At 37.8% G+C, this 20,127-nt stretch overlaps 1 protein-coding gene across 4 annotated transcripts in view; it reads right to left on the reverse strand.

Moving 5' to 3' along the window:
• LOC126272936 (nucleoside diphosphate kinase 7) overlaps positions 1-11,478 on the reverse strand; it is a 100,850-nt gene extending 89,372 nt beyond the window's left edge. Inside the window, exons 1-2 of one of the 4 annotated variants that reach the window (XM_049976238.1) lie at positions 11,334-11,444; positions 11,182-11,235 (exon numbers count right to left, since the gene is read on the reverse strand). In XM_049976238.1, coding sequence (XP_049832195.1) covers positions 11,182-11,235; positions 11,334-11,336 — 57 coding nt within the window. In that variant the 5' untranslated portion in view covers positions 11,337-11,444. Of the gene's footprint in view, positions 1-11,181; positions 11,236-11,333 lie in introns of all 4 variants that reach the window. The other 3 variants (XM_049976265.1, XM_049976246.1, XM_049976274.1) reach the window with 3 other exon arrangements.
• Positions 11,479-20,127: the final 8,649 nt, after the last annotated feature.

A 20,127-nucleotide genomic window follows, 5' to 3' on the forward strand; every position in this document is an offset into this window, starting at 1 on the left:
TGATTGAACTTTGATGAGTTGTTATGGTCACACCCATGAAGGTTTCTGTGGGGTAAGTACCATCACCTCCCATAAGGAGAGGGGGTGGGGGGGGGGGACAACTCAGAAGGAAAAGAGGGTGAGAAAGGCATCACTACGGAATGTCTACAGCAATTTCAGTCAAATTTTGTGTAGTTGTGACTCAACTTTTTTGTAATTATTTGTACAAAAATATTGTGACATTATCCCAACCACACCTATAAAGGTGTGTTTGGGCTGAGAAAGTACGGCATAAAAGCATAACTTTGATTTTCTGGAGCAATTTCAACCAAATTTCATTTACACATGACTCATTATTTGCATAAAAATACTGCCGGAGTAAGATACCCCTACTACCACTAAGAGTAAGGGCAACAATGGGAAGGGTTTACATGTAGAAATGTCCGAAAATGACCTACTAGTATTTATTTCCGATAATTAGACAAATCAGAATACTTTAAAAGTATGAAGCACACTCCATTTCTCATTTGGGTTGTACAGTGCATCAACCACATCAGGATTCGCGACCAATGATAAGGCCATATGACTCGACAGCACAGATTTATTTAACATCCTCTCTAAGAGTCGCATGGTGTAAAACAGTTAAGAATCGGGACAGTTGCCGATGACAGTCCTTTTTTTCGAAATGCCATTCACTTACTGGCACAATTACAAATTTCTTCAGAATTCAGATAAAACTACAGGGTAAAATTTGCAAGAGAAATGGGCAAAATACGTGTAAAAATGAATGAATTATGTTTAATCCATATGGAACACACGACATAAGGTTTAGCGTTTGAAGATATGGTTGAAAGCAAGTTTGTGGATTAAATCTAGAAAATCCATGCTTCCTACACACTCAAGTTATATACTGCATCCTCAAGAGGACAGCCGAAAAATTTATTTGTTTTTGCAAAACACAAATAGATCAAAAATATTGTATATCCCAACACAAATAAACTACTTTCAAAAATAAAATTACTATCATCCCTTGTACAAGTAAGTGTATCTATTCAATCATGCACCAAGTTCATTCGTAATATGCAAATGTGGGGTATTTCTCTCCAACAGATTTAACAACTTGTTTTGTTTTATTGGTAAAACACTAATAGTTCTGGAACCTTATTTTAAATTTGTGTTATATCAGTGCTGCCAGCATTCCCTACATGAGCGAATCCTGAATGAAGCTTACATGAGTAACGATGACTCTGACAACAGATACATATAAATGTACATGGTACTATCCTTCCTTCTGGGTTCCATCCTTGAGGAAGAGAAAAGAATACATTGAAGTTAGTGAAGATTAAAAAAGAAGGGCAATTCACTTGTAGCCCAGGACGAAAAAAAAAAAAAAAAGTTCAAATGTGTGTGAAATCTTATGGGACTTAACTGCTAAGGTTATCAGTCCCTAAGCTTACACACTACTTAACCTAAATTATTCTAAGGACAAACACACACACCCATGCCCGAGGGAGGATTCGAACCTCCGCCGGGACCAGCCGCACAGTCCATGACTGCAGCGCCTTAGACCACTCGGCCCAGGATGAGGGGGGTCAGTTATTTCGAGGTGAAGATGATATTGTTAAACTATTAATGCATTTTACAACATATAGGAAGGGAGCTAGATGGGTAGATCATGTAACTGACTAGGAGGCACTGAATCAATAGGGGAGAACAGGAATTTGTGGCACAACTTGACTAGAAGGGATATGTTCTGAGGCACCAAGGGATTACCAATTTAGTATTGGAGGGCAGCGTGGAGGGTAAAAATCATACAGGGAGACGAAGATATGAATACACTAAGCAGATTCAGAAGGATGAATGTTGCAGTAGTTACTTGGAGATGAAGAAGCTTGCGCATGATAGAATAGCATGCAGAGCTGCATCAAACCAATCTCAGGACTGAAGACTACAACAACAACAGGAAGGGAGAGTGAGATGTGGACAGATTTTTTTTATTTTTTTTTTTGGGGGGGGGGGGGGAGGGGGAGGAGAAGGGGTGGGGCAGGGGAAAGGGGAAGGGAAAAACAAAGGAGGAAGGGTGGGGGAATGTTTCAGATCTGCAAGTAAACTGATAATACAGCATTAATACAGCATGAATGTGTAGGGAGTGGTCTCATCACCATACATAACACACACTCTACAATGTTAAATAAGGACTATATTCACCTTGTGATGTAACTGCTGACAAAAGATTATAACTGAATACTGTGATTGGGTTGGGTTCTTTGGGGAAGGAGACCAGACAGCGAGGTCATCGGTATCATCGGATTAGGGAAGGAAGTCGGCCGTGCCCTTTCAAAGGAGCCATCCCGGCATTTGCCTGGAGCGATTTAGGCAAATCACGGAAAACCTAAATCAGGATGGCCAGATGCGGGATTGAACCGTCGTCCTCCCAAACACGAGCCCAGTGTCTAAACACTGCGCCACCTTGCTCGGTAATACTGTGATTCCAAATTAGTAAAGTCTATGATACAGAATGCATTTTATCATACTTACATAATTTTACTCAAACAATATACTTTAAATTACTATGTTGTGCTCTATTTAAATGTATTATGTATGTTTTATAATTATTTTGTGTTAAAAGTTGATTGTACACAGTACACGAGTGTTATTACATTTTTATGAACAGTATAAACACGCTGGACAAATCATATATGTGGAGAGGCAAAGAAAGATGTATAATCCCTGTGAAAATGTTAGTACTAAATTTGGAATGGATTTATATCTCATTATCAATATGGAACAAAGACTTGTAATTTTACAAGTTGTGAGTAATTCATTAGTTATTTATGAATATTCACGAACAGTTCTACTTTTGAACATTAAGACTGAAATTAAATTGTTCAAACACTTTCAAAAGTTGATAACACTTCATAAATTAATAGTCTTTATTGTAAGGTGACATGTTAAAGATGCTGTTTGCTATGGTCTTATTAAAAATTTTGTGAATAGTTCACACCCATTTTGTTTTGACCATTATAATGGGCTAATGTGATTTATTGTATGGGACGTAACAAAATTTTGTGTTGATATGAAGCAGAATAGTGTCATGCACCAAGCTGCCAGAATCCACATCACCGACTGAGATATGTAAACTACACAGTTTTTAATGCTTGTAAGTGTGGTACTCTGCAAATATTGCAAATTGAAGCACTCATTTGTAGTTAAATTAATATATCTAAAAAGTGCTCAGGTTATAACTTAATAATCTGAAAAATTTTGTTTATCGCAATAGTATGCACATTTTAATCAGTATTTCAAAGATTAAAGTTTAGCTTGTTCTGTCATGAATTTCTTAAAAACTAGAGCTAGATAAAAAGTATCGAAAAAAAAAACAACTTTCTGATGGAAAGAAAGAGCATATGTATTGGATACAATTTTTTTTTAATTTTAATGTGAGGGCTAACCTGATAAAAATGTAAACAAAAGCTATAGTATTTCTTCTATTTCATGTAAAAAGTAAATAAATTACTGATTTAACCACATAAATATTTAGCTACACATGAAAACTGAACTTTAACCCGAAGAAAAAATTCTTGGTGTTTAGTGGATTGATAAAATGGAGCAAGTGAAATAGCAAGAAAATACACTTACCTGAACAAAATTTTCCATTATTCCACACTTCCTCTAAATTTTTCAACATACCAATTACTGAACAAATGGCTAATATTGTGATAGTATTGTATGGAAAATAAGCGAGAATGAAGGAAAGAGCTTAAAATCAATGTTCCTCCCCTCTCCCTGCCATCTTTCTACAAACATTAGTTCCATGTCCACCCTTGCAACAATTGCTGACTATGTTGTTATCATCACTGCATATCACCTTTTTCTGCAAGACTATGGCCCTTTCTAGAAGTTCAAATGTTATGAAACAAATCTTTTGGACTATTCTCTCATGTTTTATCACTGACATGGTCTGCTGAGCTTATACAGTGTTTCAAGCTTGGCGATTGGTGTCCTCAGTTCACAGGAATTGCTGACAGTTGAAACTAACAGTTAATGGAAAATGTTATTAGTGTTCAAGTGGAGAAAGGTTTACACATTACAGCAGAAGTGGAATAACAATTACATTTAATGCAAAACACATCAAGAACTGAATGACACCACTTGTCCACCACTCATTCGTATAAAATCACATTTTATAGTGCAGCCAATTGTAAAAATTTGAAAATCCAGTATTGATCAAAACATTGTGCCCCCACCAAAACACCACAATAACGCAGTACGGGACAATCCAAATCAAGTCAACTGTTTTTGGTTGAGTTTTTTTTTTTTTTTTTTTTTTTTTTTTTTTAGTACTCATGCAATTAACAAATATTGCAAATTCTAACTGCTTTTGAGTATGCGAGATGTTTTTATTTTTTGGGTTTCAAAATGTGATAAGTTGTTTAATTTTCAAAATGTTTTTAAAAGATCAATTTGAGTATTACTCCACAACTATTTAAGTTACAGAGTTGACTTTGGTGTCATTTTAAAACTTTTCAACAGTGATTTGAAACACAATGCTACCATAAAATTAATTTAAATCTGGTCAAAATGCAACCTCTTTTTTTTTCAAAATCTGAAAATACCCATTTTTTGCAGAAAAAAAGTGTGTCTCTTACTATTTCTGTTTGACTTTGATACAATTTGAAAATGCAAACAGGACATATGAAATGGAACTTAATTTTTTGATATAGTGATGCACCACATTGAAGATTCTTAGCTGTTCATGTGGTATGGAACAGTCACCAGTTAACAAGTGTGTTACTACTGTTGGATGTAAGTTAGGTCTATAGTACAACACACTTGTTGCAGTGTTTACAAATGTTATTACATCATCAAGCATGAGAGATGCTCAACCTCTCAAGTGTAAGTTAATTTGTTTAGGGTACTTACAAACAACATTAAATTGGTCATTATTGAAGCTGATTTTGAAAATAATGGACCTCCACCTCTGTTATTAATTCATGTTTCGTGTAAAAAGGGAAGCATACCAGTTTTCTGTTTATACAGAATAACTTGTGAGAGGCCTAAGTTTTCATAATCTATGATTTTGCAAGACACTACTCATTTGTGCTTCAAAATGAAACTCAGTCCTACTACTGGACCATCACCTAAGCTACACAGCACCTTTCTGTAGTATACTACATTGAGGATAACACAGCAGTCAAACATTTGACTTACACACTGGTGTGCAAAACTTAAGGACAAAAGTAGCTTTTGCATTATGTATCACTGCCAAGCAAAATACCTCAATGAAACTTGGACCATACACAGAAAGAACTGCTACACTATAGTGCAGAAGGTAACTGAAAGAAATACACAATGAGATGACCAGAAATCCAGAAATGATGCTTTTATTCAAAGACAATAATTATACTGAAGTCACTGCAATTTATGAAAGTCCCCTGGACATTACAAAAAGCGGGAGATGGTTCTTAAAAGGGTGTGTGGTCACCATGAGTGACAATGCATACTCCACAACATGATTCTGTGCTGGACACAAGACTGCTAAAGGGTGTCAAATTAAACACCTTTCCCGTATCGAACACTACACTATAGTGCAGAAGGTAACTGAAAGAAATACACAATGAGATGACCAGAAATCCAGAAATGATGCTTTTATTCAAAGACAATAATTATACTGAAGTCACTGCAATTTATGAAAGTCCCCTGGACATTACAAAAAGCGGGAGATGGTTCTTAAAAGGGTGTGTGGTCACCATGAGTGACAATGCATACTCCACAACATGATTCTGTGCTGGACACAAGACTGCTAAAGGGTGTCAAATTAAACACCTTTCCCGTATCGAACAGCTAAGTCCCACAAACCATCTCAAAAAACAAAAGGGGGGGGGGGGGGAGGGGGACAGTGAGAAGACTGGTGAGGATTTCTTGTGGGAGTGCACTCCACTTCTCCAACAGCGCAGTTGGCAACTGCCGCTGGATATTCACATGTGTGCATGGACGATCTGCGATATGTCTCCCTGATGCATCCCACATGTGAACGATGGAATTTAAGTAAAGGAACAGGCAGGCCAGTTCATTTCCTGAACATCCTCTCATTCGCAGAGCTCCTTCACTTGTGCTGTCCAATGTGGTCATGTAATGTAAACATAAAAATTAAATCAGGGCCAAATGCAACCGTGAAAAAATTAACATAGGAAAGGAGTACAGTGGCACAAAAAAAACAATAAGCAATGAGTGTACTGTGCTCAAAGATTTTGTCAGTATGAGCTGCAACACCAATCTTCTTACACCATAACACCTCACCATCAAAACAACAGTGTTCAACAAAGCTGTACTTACCATCATATGGTGAGCAGGAACACTGACAGACATACTGGTTTTGATGGTGCAGGTGTTATGGTGTGGGAAGGCATCATGCTGCATGGGCACATATTTGAAATCTTTGAACATGTTACACTCACCTGTCAGTGTTATTGTGACACTGTACTCTTTCCCAATTAGTGTCTTTCCAGACTGCATCAAGAACTGCAGGTGGAGGAACCCCTGGAACAAGAGAATACTTGGCAAGTTGGCTAGCAGCTTCGACCAAAGCGTCCGATCCCACTCATCGGCTCTGATCCGTGAGGTAAGGCTGTCGTGGTGTCTGACGTCATGACGGCGTGGAATTTAGTTTGTGAGAGTGGCGTGTTTGTAGGTGTCATTTTGATGTGATTGGTGGTGCTCTCTGGTGGTGTGTTAGGTGATGTTTTTTGTTTAGATTGCTTGTGTGGCGTGTTTATATGTGGCGTATTGTTGTGGTGGGTGGTTCTCTCTAGTGGTGTGTTTGTGGGTAGCGTGTTACATGGTGTATGGGGTTCATTTGCGTGATAGCATTGCATGTGTGTGGTATCGGGACTGTGCTTTCAGCAGAATATTTTTCAGTGAGTTAATGATTTTAGTTTTGTTATTTCGACGTTATTGTAGTTTTTTTCAGGTCGGCGTATGTGAATTTAGGTAAATTGCTTTTTTTTATGTCTTTGGTAGGTACGGATATGACTGACAAAGTCAACAGTTTTTGGTTGTCGGCAATGATGGGGGACAGTGCGTTGTCTCTAATAAAATTTCTTCAACTGTTCAAACTTTTGGATGGAGTCGAGAAGTGTTCAGTATGTCGTGAAGAAATGAGGCTTACTAAAGTTCCGACGTCACGGACCAAGGACGGCTGTATGTGGAGATGATGTAAGGATAATAGGCCAAGAGAAGTGTTCGATTCCAATTCTGTTGGTTTGTTGTGGTTTTTGAGGTAGTGATGATTATGGACGTGGTTGTAGTTTTGGGTTTTATGATTTGGTATCGGTAGTTTCTGTTGACCTATATAGATAGAGGGAAGTGTTCAATTCCAATGTGTGGAATGTGGCTGTTCCGGTATCAGGAGTTGCTGTTGAGCTATATAAGTTAAGGGAAGTGCTATTTGTAGGATTGTGAGCTGATGTTGAACTACATAGGTCATGGGGTGTGTTCGATTCCAATCTGTGGGATCAGGAGCTGCTGTTGAGCTATATAGGTCAAGAGAAGTGTCTGATTCCAGAGGATATTGTGTTTAATGGAATTGGGGGAGTTTTGTGTTGCCGGTTTTTTTCGTCGTTTTGTGTGGTTTGGTATGGTGGCGTGTGTCTAAATTTGTATATATTTACTTTATTCCCACCAAAAGAAACCCTATTTCCCACTCATAGGTTTTTTCCAGAACGTGTGTGTGTTTGTTGGTTTTATTTCAATGTATTCTCGTGTTTGTGGTCACGTTTACGTAATGACATCATAGGCGCCATATTGGAGTCATAGTTTATGGTCGTTTCCGTCATATTTGTAACGTCATGGGTCAAAGCAGATGGTGGAATCGTACGCTTCTGTATTTCCCGCTAGCATGCTCTTTGCCCATACTTAAATCCTACTGATAGGGAGAGGATAGTTCTGTGAAAATGATAAAGTGAAAAATATAGCAAAATTGGCAATTTTTAACTAAATGTTATGAAATCAGCAGGTTTTAAAAACTACCCAGGTCAAATATCACACTCTGGCCTACAACCCATTAAGTCTTAGATGGGCTAGTTGATTGTATCCTATCAATCCATATATATCAACTCCAGGATGCTATCTGGAAGAGTCTCCGTACTGACCTGGCATAAGCAATTGTGGTCCTCACTTAAAAAGAAAAAAAAAAAAAAGTCTATCGAAAATTATTATACAAGTAAGGCTTCAACAAACAGTGCTCAAATAACTGCTTTGTGTGGCTTTTTTATTTTATTTGGTTTCATCCTGTGATAGAAAAAGATTGTTTACAACTCTTCTAACTAAAATGCAGATAATGTTCATTATGATTCATTTTTACTCAGGTGTCTCTATTCCCTGCAACTTTTATTACTCAGATTTTTTATCAGATTTATACTACAGGACTATGCTAATAAACATGTAGGCCTAATTCAAATTTTGTAGTAAGCTAATACCACAGCTTGGTGTTTGAGGGAAAGTCTTTATTACACAGTTTCATACCAAAGTCTCTTACCTCTTTAATCTAATAAAATGTTCTTAATTATATACCTTAACAAATTATTTTTTCTCCATTTCATTTTTAATCAATGTTTTAGTAATAAACCAAAGGAGTGCTTTCAAGATTTACCACATTATAACTTTTTTTTATATTTCAGTACAATAAGGATTATATCGTAGCATTGTTATGTTACCTATCAAGTTAAAATGTAAAATAAGCTGTTAGATGGTAACAATTACAGTTTCCTAGCATAACAGTTTTGAAGTTATGGACAACTTTCTTTCACAGTACTTTCAGAAAATGAGCAATTTTCATTTCTTGGAATTTTTAAAAATGTCAATAAATGGTACATGCACTGAAAGAATATGAAGTTTTGTGCAGGGTGGCACATAAAAAACAGTCTTTGAATACTACAGAGCTCATTATCACCTGCCACTTGTCATGAATTCAGTAAATATAGACCTTTCTGTTAGCTTATTTCTTTACTAAATTGTTATTACATGTTTATCTATTTTTAGTTGTATTGGCTCATGGTGGGCAACAATTTGTGCATATCTGGCAAGCAGGCAGTACTCGGGATCTACTTTTCATGCACCAACCTGTAATTTCCATTTATGCTATAGATACACACAACAAAGAAATATAAATAAATATCTGACTATGAGGTCCAAAACTTTGTGACATGCTATGGACTGACCTATACACAACACAGTTTAGGAAGCCAATTTAGATTTCCTGTTTGTCACACACACTTTAAGTTAGAATCCAGTGGTCAAAATGACCTCAAACCCAACCACTGCATCAGCCAATACATGTTCTACTAAATATCCCTGTTATGAAAGGCAGCTGAACTGCAGGAATGAATGTAGCTTCAGACAGAATAACATTTCAGTACTATTAGCAGATATCAGCTTAACATATTAACAAGTAATATGGGATTGAATAAAGAGCTCCTATTTTTCAAATTCTTGCTAAAGGAAACCCCTCAGTGCTCTCACTCTGTAACAAAGACACACTAATTTTGAAAAACGATTCTCAATAAGATGGAAGAAGATGTAAATGTATCAAGTGACACAGAATATTGGCAAACAAATATAGCACACAGCAATGGACATCTCTAAAAAAAGAAAAATATGAAATTAAGGAAGCAGAGTTATTTGAAACTATCTTTTGTTTGCCAATATAAACTTCCTAAATGAGTCACTATGTTTGCATATGCATTCCCTATCAGAACCACACATTTTTCTTGTGTTCTAATTTATGATGAAAGGAGAGAGCAAAATGTTGAGAATGCAATGCTAGACCGTCCTGCCCCTCTGTCTGTCTGTGTGTTTCAAATTGAAGATGTGATTTATATTTTATATTATCCACTTTCAGTTTAGTACTCTCAGTATGTCTCAAACAGCTGACTGGAAAATTAGCATGAAATACCCTGCACAATCCAGAACAAACTAAAGCATTATTTCATCTCAAAAGTGTGCTCCAAGAGTTTCCAACATCATATGCATCTGGACTCAATGGATTTCTGCTGAAGGCAAACAACCCCTACATTGTATTTCATTTTGAAAGTGTTCCATTTGGTCATTTAACAAATCAGAAAAAAGCACAAAGGTGAATTGGAATATTGGGATTATAAAAGATGATTGCAAGCAACTTACAGAAGCAAAAAGATGAACACACAGTCGGATAATATACAGTATTAATCGCAACAAACACATGTTTTTGTGTAGAGGGTGTCTGAAGCATTACCACATTCTCACATTTGTAATCATGACATACAAAAAAAATAAAGCTTTTCATGTCACAAATGAGCATAGGCCTATGTTATGGTACATAATTACAGTGTATTCCTTGCTGTAACTCTTACTAAATGAAATGTAATGTTGATTAGCACATCAGAAAGCCATTGCATACACCTTGTGATATGGCATAAAAAAACATTAAAAAAAACATACCTTCCCTACATCAATTATGTATTTGTTACTAACTACCTGGTCACAACTATTACATTACCAGCATTTCAGAAGTATGCAATGGCCAGTACTGGCAACAGCCAATACTGCACATGAAACACATGTATTGCAGCCAACTGATCACCCAGAAACCGCAATAATAAGTCGATTCACTCATATTCAAAATTGAGCACAGATGATGAACAAAGTAAGGACGCAAATATTGGGTGATGAGGTGCTGATTACATTGAAAGGTGGTCTTCAAAAGAAATCAGAAAAATGCACAAAGTTGAATTGGAATATTGGGATTATAAAAGATGATTGTAAGCAACTTACAGAAGCAAAAAGATGAACACACAGTCGGATAATATACAGTATTAATCGCAACAAACAAATGTTTTTTGTGTAGAGGGTGTCTAAAGCATTACCGGTAGCTGTTTGGAGGGAGGGAGGGTAAAGCAGTACTGTAAGTGCATGGAAACTAGTGGTCCTTATTAACATTGGATTTCCCGCAATTAACCAAACATAAACAGAGACAAACAAACTGAAAAGTAACAACACATGCGATATCCCCAGTGCCACAAATTGTACACGAGCATATATAAGAATTGCCGCCGTATGGCAGAATTTTTAGAGCAAGTGATGTAAGCCAAGGCATTTGTGACAATGACATTTGATCTGAATTTTCCTGCACCCTGACATCAAGAAACTAAAATAAATTGTTCAAACCTGTTCAAACAACATGAAAGCTATCATTAACAAAAACCGGAGCTTTCCAGAAAACTGTGAAAAAGAGATAAAGACTCATCAGACTCAATTAAAGAATAAAAAACGCAAACAAAACAAAATATGCTCTTCAGTGTTGACCAATGAATCCTTACCATATTCACTTTATTGACAGAAACTTATTTACACCACTATTACACACCAACACTTCTCTTCAGCGCCACTACGTTTATTTACTACGTTCTCATTTGTTTTTCCTTAGAGGTAATGCCAACACACAGCAACAAAGAACAACGAATAGTCTTGAATACATTGAATCGAAATTTGAAACTCATTTCCAAAAATTAGTCCTTTGAAGTCTCTCACTCTCTCAGTCTACAAGATATTTTATGCGAATACCGCTCTGGGTATTTGTTGTTTACTGTCATAATTTGGATACTTCAAGAATTCCAGATCGACATAGAAATAATTTCCATCTAATGCACGAGAACAGAAAAATGTAATATTCGAACGAGATCAACTATTTCTAGCAGCTTTTTTGGGCATAACAGAGATCCAGCTCTTTTACGTAACCGTTTTTTTAAAAAAAGAAAGAAACAGTGCGTCGGTTCTTCACCGATCTCTGCTTGTAGATGACGGTAAGATTCAGTTTTCACCATGTTAGTTATTGCATTTGGAGAGGTCTTGCATGGGCCACAGGTCTATAAGTCTCTCCTGCTAGGGTCTGTTTCTTTATTTGTTGTGTCTTGTTAATGCCTTGGGACTCCGTGCCGATGCCAAGGTTCTGCTCGGATGGTGTCTACCTCTCGAATGTGTCTGAGTCGGTCTACTTTCTTATGAATTTTTGTAGACTTCAGTTTGATCATTTCTACAACAGGTTTCATATTGAGCTGTCATTCAGTGTCTGGATGAACATGTATTGTGAAACCCTAAGCATACACCGAAGGACTTTTATTTTGTAATATATATATATGTGTGTGTGCTGTATTTAAGTCTTGTCTGCGAAGCCCCATGATGTGCTCCCAAAAAGGATTTTTAATAGTGCAGTTGCCTTGTAGAGCCTCATTTTTGTTGAGAAGTCATCTTCCAAACTGAATAATCCTTACCTTTTATGACAGTAACTGGTTGGTGATTGGCTTTGCTTTTTAATTTCCTTGTATTTCAGCAAGTTTTCTTAATGCAAAAGAAGTCTTACTGAAAACTATAGCTGCTTTTTTGATCTCATTAACAGTTTTCTCTCAGTATTGTGTGTCGCACATTTGATACAAAGAGTGTGCTAAACATGGGATACATGGAAGGTTCAAAAGCATAGCAGCTGGCTTCATTTTTGAAGTACTGTCAGGTATTATGATGCTGATTTCAAACTTGAATTATATATGATTGGAACTCAATTTCAATACTTTCTGCAATGTGTCTTTCTTCAGATGAGATGCACTCTAGAAACTTTGACTTTAACTAGATCTAGTCATCTACAAAATGTGCTCTGAGTGCATACAGGTTAATATTATGTATGGCTGTCCACCTGTCGTTCGCCATCAATAAGATATGCATTATCATCATTAATAACAACCATTACTATGTTATCATTAAAAATAACTCAGTCCGATAATAACATTTTTTAAACTATTTCTATGACAAAATATCACATCCTGTAAGTATATGAAAGTTAACCAGCAAAAATTGTTTGCATATATTGTCAGTCTAATGTTTTTTCTCATTATGGTGCATATAAACGCTTGAAAATGGGACAAATGCTGAAGTAAATATGATGTCATTAAAATTATAGAAGTTGTTGGTCAGTATTACAAGAAATTAATAATTTTATTTAATGTGATCGGCTTGATAGCATTGACAGATTTAGTTATGAATGTTGACAACAGAAATCGTTTGAAAGCAGTGGCATCACAAAAGCAACTAAATCAGGTTCTTGTTAATAATCAAATTACATTGGTGAGCTGGGTACAGAATGAGACTCGCTTTGATTTCCTGGGTTGAGTTCTCTGTCTAAAGTGGAAGCAATTAGCAGTGAAGATGACTCAGATTTCTCGAATTTCTCTAGAAGAATCACCATTTGACTGCGATCGTGATCACCCCCTGACCCACACCATTCCAAACGTTCTGTTCGATGCTTGAAGTTTGGACATGTCTTCAAGTTTGATGAAGAGCCAGAAGAACAGAAAGCAATTGCTGGTAGTAATGGTATTTTATTTTTTATCTGCTTTCCCGAAATGTTGCCTCAAATCACTTGAAACTCTTCTATGTGAAGGCGATATGGTTGACTTATGTCCAGCAGGTCTGAAAAGTACATTAAATGGAAAAACTTAAATACACTTTTCAAATTGTAGAAACTTAAAATGAGAAGAAAGGTGCATGCAGTCTATTTCTATAATCTACACAGTCACTAATACAGTCTGAGATTCTTATCCTAAGGCAATGAAAAAAAAGAAAAAAATATTTATAGAAGGGAAAAAAATATATAAAAAATGCTGTCCAGCGATACCAGTGTTGTTGAGCTTCCTGACCCAACTGCTGGGGATGGAGCAGGGGCAACTTTGAAATCTTAAACAGCGCTCCCATTTTTAATGTAGAATAGAATTCTATGGGGCAAAATACGTAATTTTTGTGTGTAACACTTTTATCATTGTGCAATAGATGGCGCTATAATTGACAAATAACAAATTTGAGTTACAAAACGGTATTATCTCGAGAAAAATGCATAGGATCAGAAACAATGAAACAGACGTGTATGGCTAACGACTCAGTGTTTCGCAGTTGTCTCCATGTGCCTTTTTTTAACCTGACTTGTTGGCTGTTATGATAGAAGAGGAAACTGAAGTGGTTTATAATTAAGGAGAAAGCAGCACTAGTGTTGATAATGCTGTAATCTTTTATGTTCATCGTTTTACAAACACATTTAGATCATGCACTTTTTCCTGTCGGCTTATTCGACTGTTAACCACTGAGGGAACTATACAACTACGAAAAAGGAATCCTCAAAGAACGGTTGCTGGAGAGAATACTGAAACTGTGATATTAGATGCAGTGAAAGCGTTTCTGAAGAAGAGAAATTTGTTAACATTGACAAAAGATTTAAATGTCAGGAAGTCATTTCTGAACGTATTTGTATGGAGTGTAGCCATGTGCGGAAGTGAAACATGGACGATAAATAGTTTGGACAAGAAGTGAATAGAAGCTTTCGAAATGTGGTGCTACAGAAGAATGCTGAAGGTTAGATGGGTAGATCACATAACTAATGATGAAGTATTGAATAGAATTGGGGAGAAGAGAAGTATGTGGCACAACTTGACAAAAAGAATGGACCGGTTAGTAGGACATGTTCTGAGGCATCAAGGGATCACAAATTTAGCACTGGAGGGCAGGGTGGAGGGTAAAAATCGTAGAGGGAGACCAAGAGATGAATATAGAAGGATGTGGGTTGCAGTAAGTACTGGGAGATGAAGAAGCTTGCACAGGATAGCATAGCATGGAGAGCTGCATCAAGCCAGTCTCAGGACTGAAGACCACAACAACAACAACAGATGCAGTGAATCATAGCCCCTGCATTAGCACTCAGCAATACAGTCGTGAATTGAGCGTTAGTCGTATTAGTGTTTCCCGAACTTTGAAACACATAAAACATTACCCATTTCATATTTACCTACATCAAGAATTTCATGGCAATAATTTTCAGACTCGAGTAACATTTGCTAGTGGTCACTTTGCTCGAGTATTCTCTGATGAGTCGTCTTCACAAACCATGGTATGATTTACTGATACAACATGCGTTACTGGAATATGAAAAACCCACACTGGTTATGCCGAGTTGTTGGTTAGCACCTATGGAATGTGAATGTTTGGTGTGGAACAATTGGTGAGGATCTCAGCAGTCCATTTTTTATTGATGTAATCTGAAATGGTGATAAATGTAGAACATTCTTGGAGGTCGATCTTCCAGTACTGCACGCAGTGCTTCCTATGGACCTGTGACAAAGAATGTGGTTTTAACATATTATTTGTCCAGCACATTATTCTGTAGCAGCTCGAGAAGTACTAGATCGTGTGTACCATCATCAGAGGATCGGAAGAAACGATCCAGTGTCTTGACCTAAAAGATCGCCAGATCGTACTTCATCTGACCTGTTTGTGGTGTTACTGAGGAGCAAAGTTTATAATGAAATGCCAGCAACATGTAATAACATGATTCAGCATATCACCAATGCATGTTAGCAGATTACATCCGAAATACTTCTCAATTGTGTCAAATCATTCCATTTAGTTGTGTCGAATCATTCCATGTGTGAATAAGTAAGTGCATGAAATTGGGCAGTGATGTGAGAATTTACTGTGAAATAATTCTTACAAACAACCACCCTGTTGATGAGAGGTGAGAGGACACATATCAAATAAGCTTTTTTTCACAATTATTGAACACATTTGGGTTTTCTTTTTCTGGTCCAATGCATTTTTCTCTAAATAATACCGTTTAGGAACTGAATGGTAAAATTCCTCTTATAGCAATGGCACAATAGTGTGCTGATGTTGGCATTGACCTGCCATGAAGTAAATGATTAAGGCTGTTCCTGTTCTATAGTTGACAGGATTTTGTACACACATCAAAAGAAGGTTTGTATCACCTGTGTCCCGAGAGTTCCGGAACCTGTACAGAAAATTGGAACACAGATCAACATAAACACCATTTCCGCCCTTTTTATTGCTCATGAAAACCACACATTGTATGTGATACCACCATGCGGCGAGACCTTCAGAGGTAGTGGTCCCGACTGCTGTACACACCAGGACCTCTAATACCCAGTAGCACATCCTCTTGCATTGCCGTGTGCCTTTATTCGTCATGGCATATTATTCACAAGTATATGAAGGCACTGTTGGTCCAGATTGTCCCACTCCTCAATGGCAATTCTGCCCAGATCCCTCAGAATGGTTGGTGGGTTATGTGGTCCCTAAACAGCCCGTTTCAGACTATCCCAGGTATGTTCAATAGAGTTCATGTCTGGAGAACATGCTGGTCACTCTAGCTGAGCGATGTCGTTATCCTGAACGAAGTCATTCACAAGATGTGCATGATGAGGGCGCGAATTGTCGTCCATGAAGATGAATGCCTAGCCAATATGTTGCCAATATGGTCGCACTATTGGCTGGAGGATGGCATACACGTATTGTACAGCCATTACGGCGCGATCTATGACCACCAGTGGCATACATCGGCTCCACATAATGCCACCCCAAAGCAACAGGGAACCTCCACCTTGTGGAGTCGCTGGACAGTGTCTAAGACGTTCAGCCTGGCTGGTTGAAGGTATATGCGACACTCATCGGTGAATAGAACATGAAGCCAATCCTGAGCGGTTCATACAGCATGTTGCTGAGCGCATCTGAACCACGCTGCATGATGGCGTAGTTGCAAAGATGGACTTCGCCATGGACGTCGGGAGTGAAGTTGCGCGAAGTTGCGCATCATGTAGCCTATTGCACACAGTTTGAGTGGTAACACGACGTCCTATGGCTGGACAAAAAAAATTATTCAACGTGGTGGCGTTGCTGTCAGGGTTCCTCCAAGCCATAATCCGTCGGTAGCGGTCATCCACTGCAGTAGTAGCCCTTGGGCGGCCTGAGCGACTAATGTCATCGAAATTTCCTGTATCTGTATCTCCTCCATGTCTGAACAACATTGCTTTGGTTTACTCCGAGACGCCTGGACACTTCCCTTGTTGAGACCCCTTCCTGGCACAAAGTAACAAAAATGGTACAAATTGCTCTGATCACTATGGGACCCAACTGCTGTGGTCATCAGTCCCCTAGAACTTATAACTACTTAAACCTAACCAACCTAAGGACATCACACACATCCATGCCTGAGGCAGGATTCGAACCTGCGACCGTAGCGGTCGCGCGGTTCCAGACTGTAGCGCCTAGAACCGCTTGGCCACTCCGGCCGGCCGCAAAGTAACAATGTCGACGCGATCAAACCGTGGTATTGACCATCTAGGCATGGTTGAACTACAGACAACAGGGCCATGTACCTCCTTCCTGGTGGAATGACTGGAACTGATCGTCTTTTGGACCCCCTCCATCTAATAGGGGCTGCTCATGCATGTTGCTTACATCTTTGGGTGGTTCTGGTGACATCTCTGAACAGCCGGCCGGAGTGGCCGAGCGGTTCTAGGCGCTTCAGTCTGGAACCGTGCGACCGCTACGGTCGCAGGTTCGAATCCTGCCTCGGGCATGGGTGTGTGTGATGTCCTTAGGTTAGTTAGGTTTAAGTAGTTCTAAGTTCTAGGGAACTGATGACCTCCGCTGCTAAGTCCCATAGTGCTCAGAGCCATTTGAACCATTTGAACCATCTCTGAACAGTCAAAGAGACTGTGATTGTGATACAACATCTGTCTTCAATAGTTCTGGGAACCGCGGTGATGCAAAACTTTTTTTGATGTGTGTATGTAGCCTTGCCCACTCGGTAAATTATTCATCCTCATAATGCAGACAATTCGTAACAAAATGTTTACATTAATATGAACGAACATAATTCCTTGCATTCAATGTCGCTACCGTAAGTAAAATATAATTGAACTCAGTTGCGTTATTTGTCGATTACAACGCCATCTGTCATGCAACGAGAAACGTGTTGCATGCAAAAGTTACATGTTTCCCATAGAATCCGATTTTACAATAAAAATTGTATGTTCATATTTAAGATTTCATAGTTGCCTCCCTCCCCACTCCCTGGGGGTGAGGGACAGTATCCAAATTGATTTCACCAGTCAGAATTTTTATAAAAATTCTTGACACACATTTTTCCGTTTTGTAATCCTACTCATAGTTTTTAAATATTTCATTGTCTTAAGATAAGTATCCTACATGCAATATTTAATAATGAAATATTGTTACAATGAACAAGATTCCTATCAAACTGGATTTGAATGAAGAGTGATGAGTCAATGATTCAAGTCAAACTGCAAGATGAATCAGCAAACAAGCCAAGAATGTTGTGAACTGAATCAGTGAGACAGCCTTGAATGCAAAGAGCAGGGCTACTCCCGAGTCGCCTTGCAATCCATTCCATACAGAGTTAGAGCAGGACCAGGAGCTGGGACCAAGGTGCCAGGAGCTGAGAGCCAGAAGCCAAGGGCGCAGTTACTCATCAGTCAGCTCTGATCATTCCGTGATGAGTTGGGAGCGGTAGGGGAGCCAAGCACTTCCTTCATAAAACACTATCTCTCACGGTAAAGTGTTGAATGGGTAAACATGGCACTTCTTTGCAAGCTGTCTTTTCAAACCAAAAGCAGAAATTTTTTTCTGTGTTAATGAAGTGTTCTAAGGGAGTGTCCTTTCTGTGCTTTCTATTCTATTAATGGCTGACAAAAGCTGTTCATAACAGTAAGGTATACAAACACATACATAACACTTTGTATATAGCACAATTTTTGCAGTATAATGTATGTCATAGCGGATTATTCAGCATACTGGGTAGGAAACTGTCGTGGCAGTCTGTCCTACAATTTTTGTTCCATGTACTGATATCACTCTAGAGACCTTTCGGATCTGAAGAGCTACTGCTCCTTTTGTCCAAGTAACTTATCATTCACTGCATAACATCATCTTTCTCTCTGAATCAGTCCAGCAGTGGATCATCCATCTTTAGTCATGACTGCAGCAGCCACTTTAGAAGACGAATTAAAGCTGAAGCTCTTTTTATGTATGTATTACGAAAAGTTCTTAAGAAGAAGCTCCCCCGACTACTAAACAAACGTTCTGGTGTGTGAAGTATGTTCTAATTTGTACGAAAAATTATAATTCACTGTCCGGAAAGTAAAATTCTTCCTTTGTTCTTGAAATTAACTGAAACAATGAGAAGAAACACCAGCAGGAATATGCCTTTACCAGTACCACGAAATATTTTGTCTGCATATCTGCTTTATTTGAAGACATTCTTGCTTGGAAAAGAAATCTCCTAAACCAAATAGCTTGTAAATTTTATTTTATAGTTTATAGGCTGTTGACAGTGAGACTACGTCACCTTTTAATTTGTTCTAATATTTGTCAGTCTTTTTTATGTTTTTTATTCTTTTAACAGATAATCAACATATTTTCAATGTTCACTCATATTTCTGAGTTTTGTGCTTGACTTGCAAATTATTAAGAATGAAAAGTCGCAGAAACTTGGAAATGAATAATGAAACTTTTGCCAATGACAAGACATAGCCCAGGAATATCGAATTTGCAGTTCCTTTTCATCTCTCCACTGGGGACATTACTCACTATGTCATAGTACTAATTCACATCTTATACCTTTGTTCTCTATCATAAGCCTCTTGAAATCTTCAAATATGGATAACTCATTAGCTGACATTTAATATTAATAAACTGAACCTTTCTGAGAGAACCTACATGTGCTAGTGTTTTGGAACAGTATTTATTTATAGGAAATAAGTTATAATGTGATTATAATATAAAACACATCAAATAAGAGCTTGACGAAATTCAATATGGCATCACGCTTGTGCTCCATCCAAGTATGTCTTTGAAAGGAGGGCAGCCCTGTTAAGTCTCATAATGTATATGTAAATAAAGATACATTTAATGTAATAGTGTAATTCGAGATAATTAGACATGATGAGTTTAGATTGGAAAATGATAGGAAAGGAAATTGCACATGCTCTGTAGGAAAATGACAGGAAACTATATGAAGGATGATCTTATGTACTGCATATTTAAGCGTTCGAGTCTCGTTCAATATGTAAAGAAGTTGTTCTAGCAGCCAGTGAGAGGACATGGTGCAAGTACATCCAGGTATTGAAGCAAACGCTGGAATAAAAGCTGCTGTCGCCTGAGTTCCAAGGTTGTATTTGGATCACTCTAATGACTAGATGACAAGCTGTGCTCATAAATTTCAACTAAGTTTAAAATCTGTAGCATTGTCGCCAGAACTGA

The sequence above is a fragment of the Schistocerca gregaria genome, chromosome 1 (assembly GCF_023897955.1).
Source record: "Schistocerca gregaria isolate iqSchGreg1 chromosome 1, iqSchGreg1.2, whole genome shotgun sequence".
Taxonomy (NCBI): Eukaryota; Metazoa; Arthropoda; class Insecta; order Orthoptera; family Acrididae; genus Schistocerca; species Schistocerca gregaria.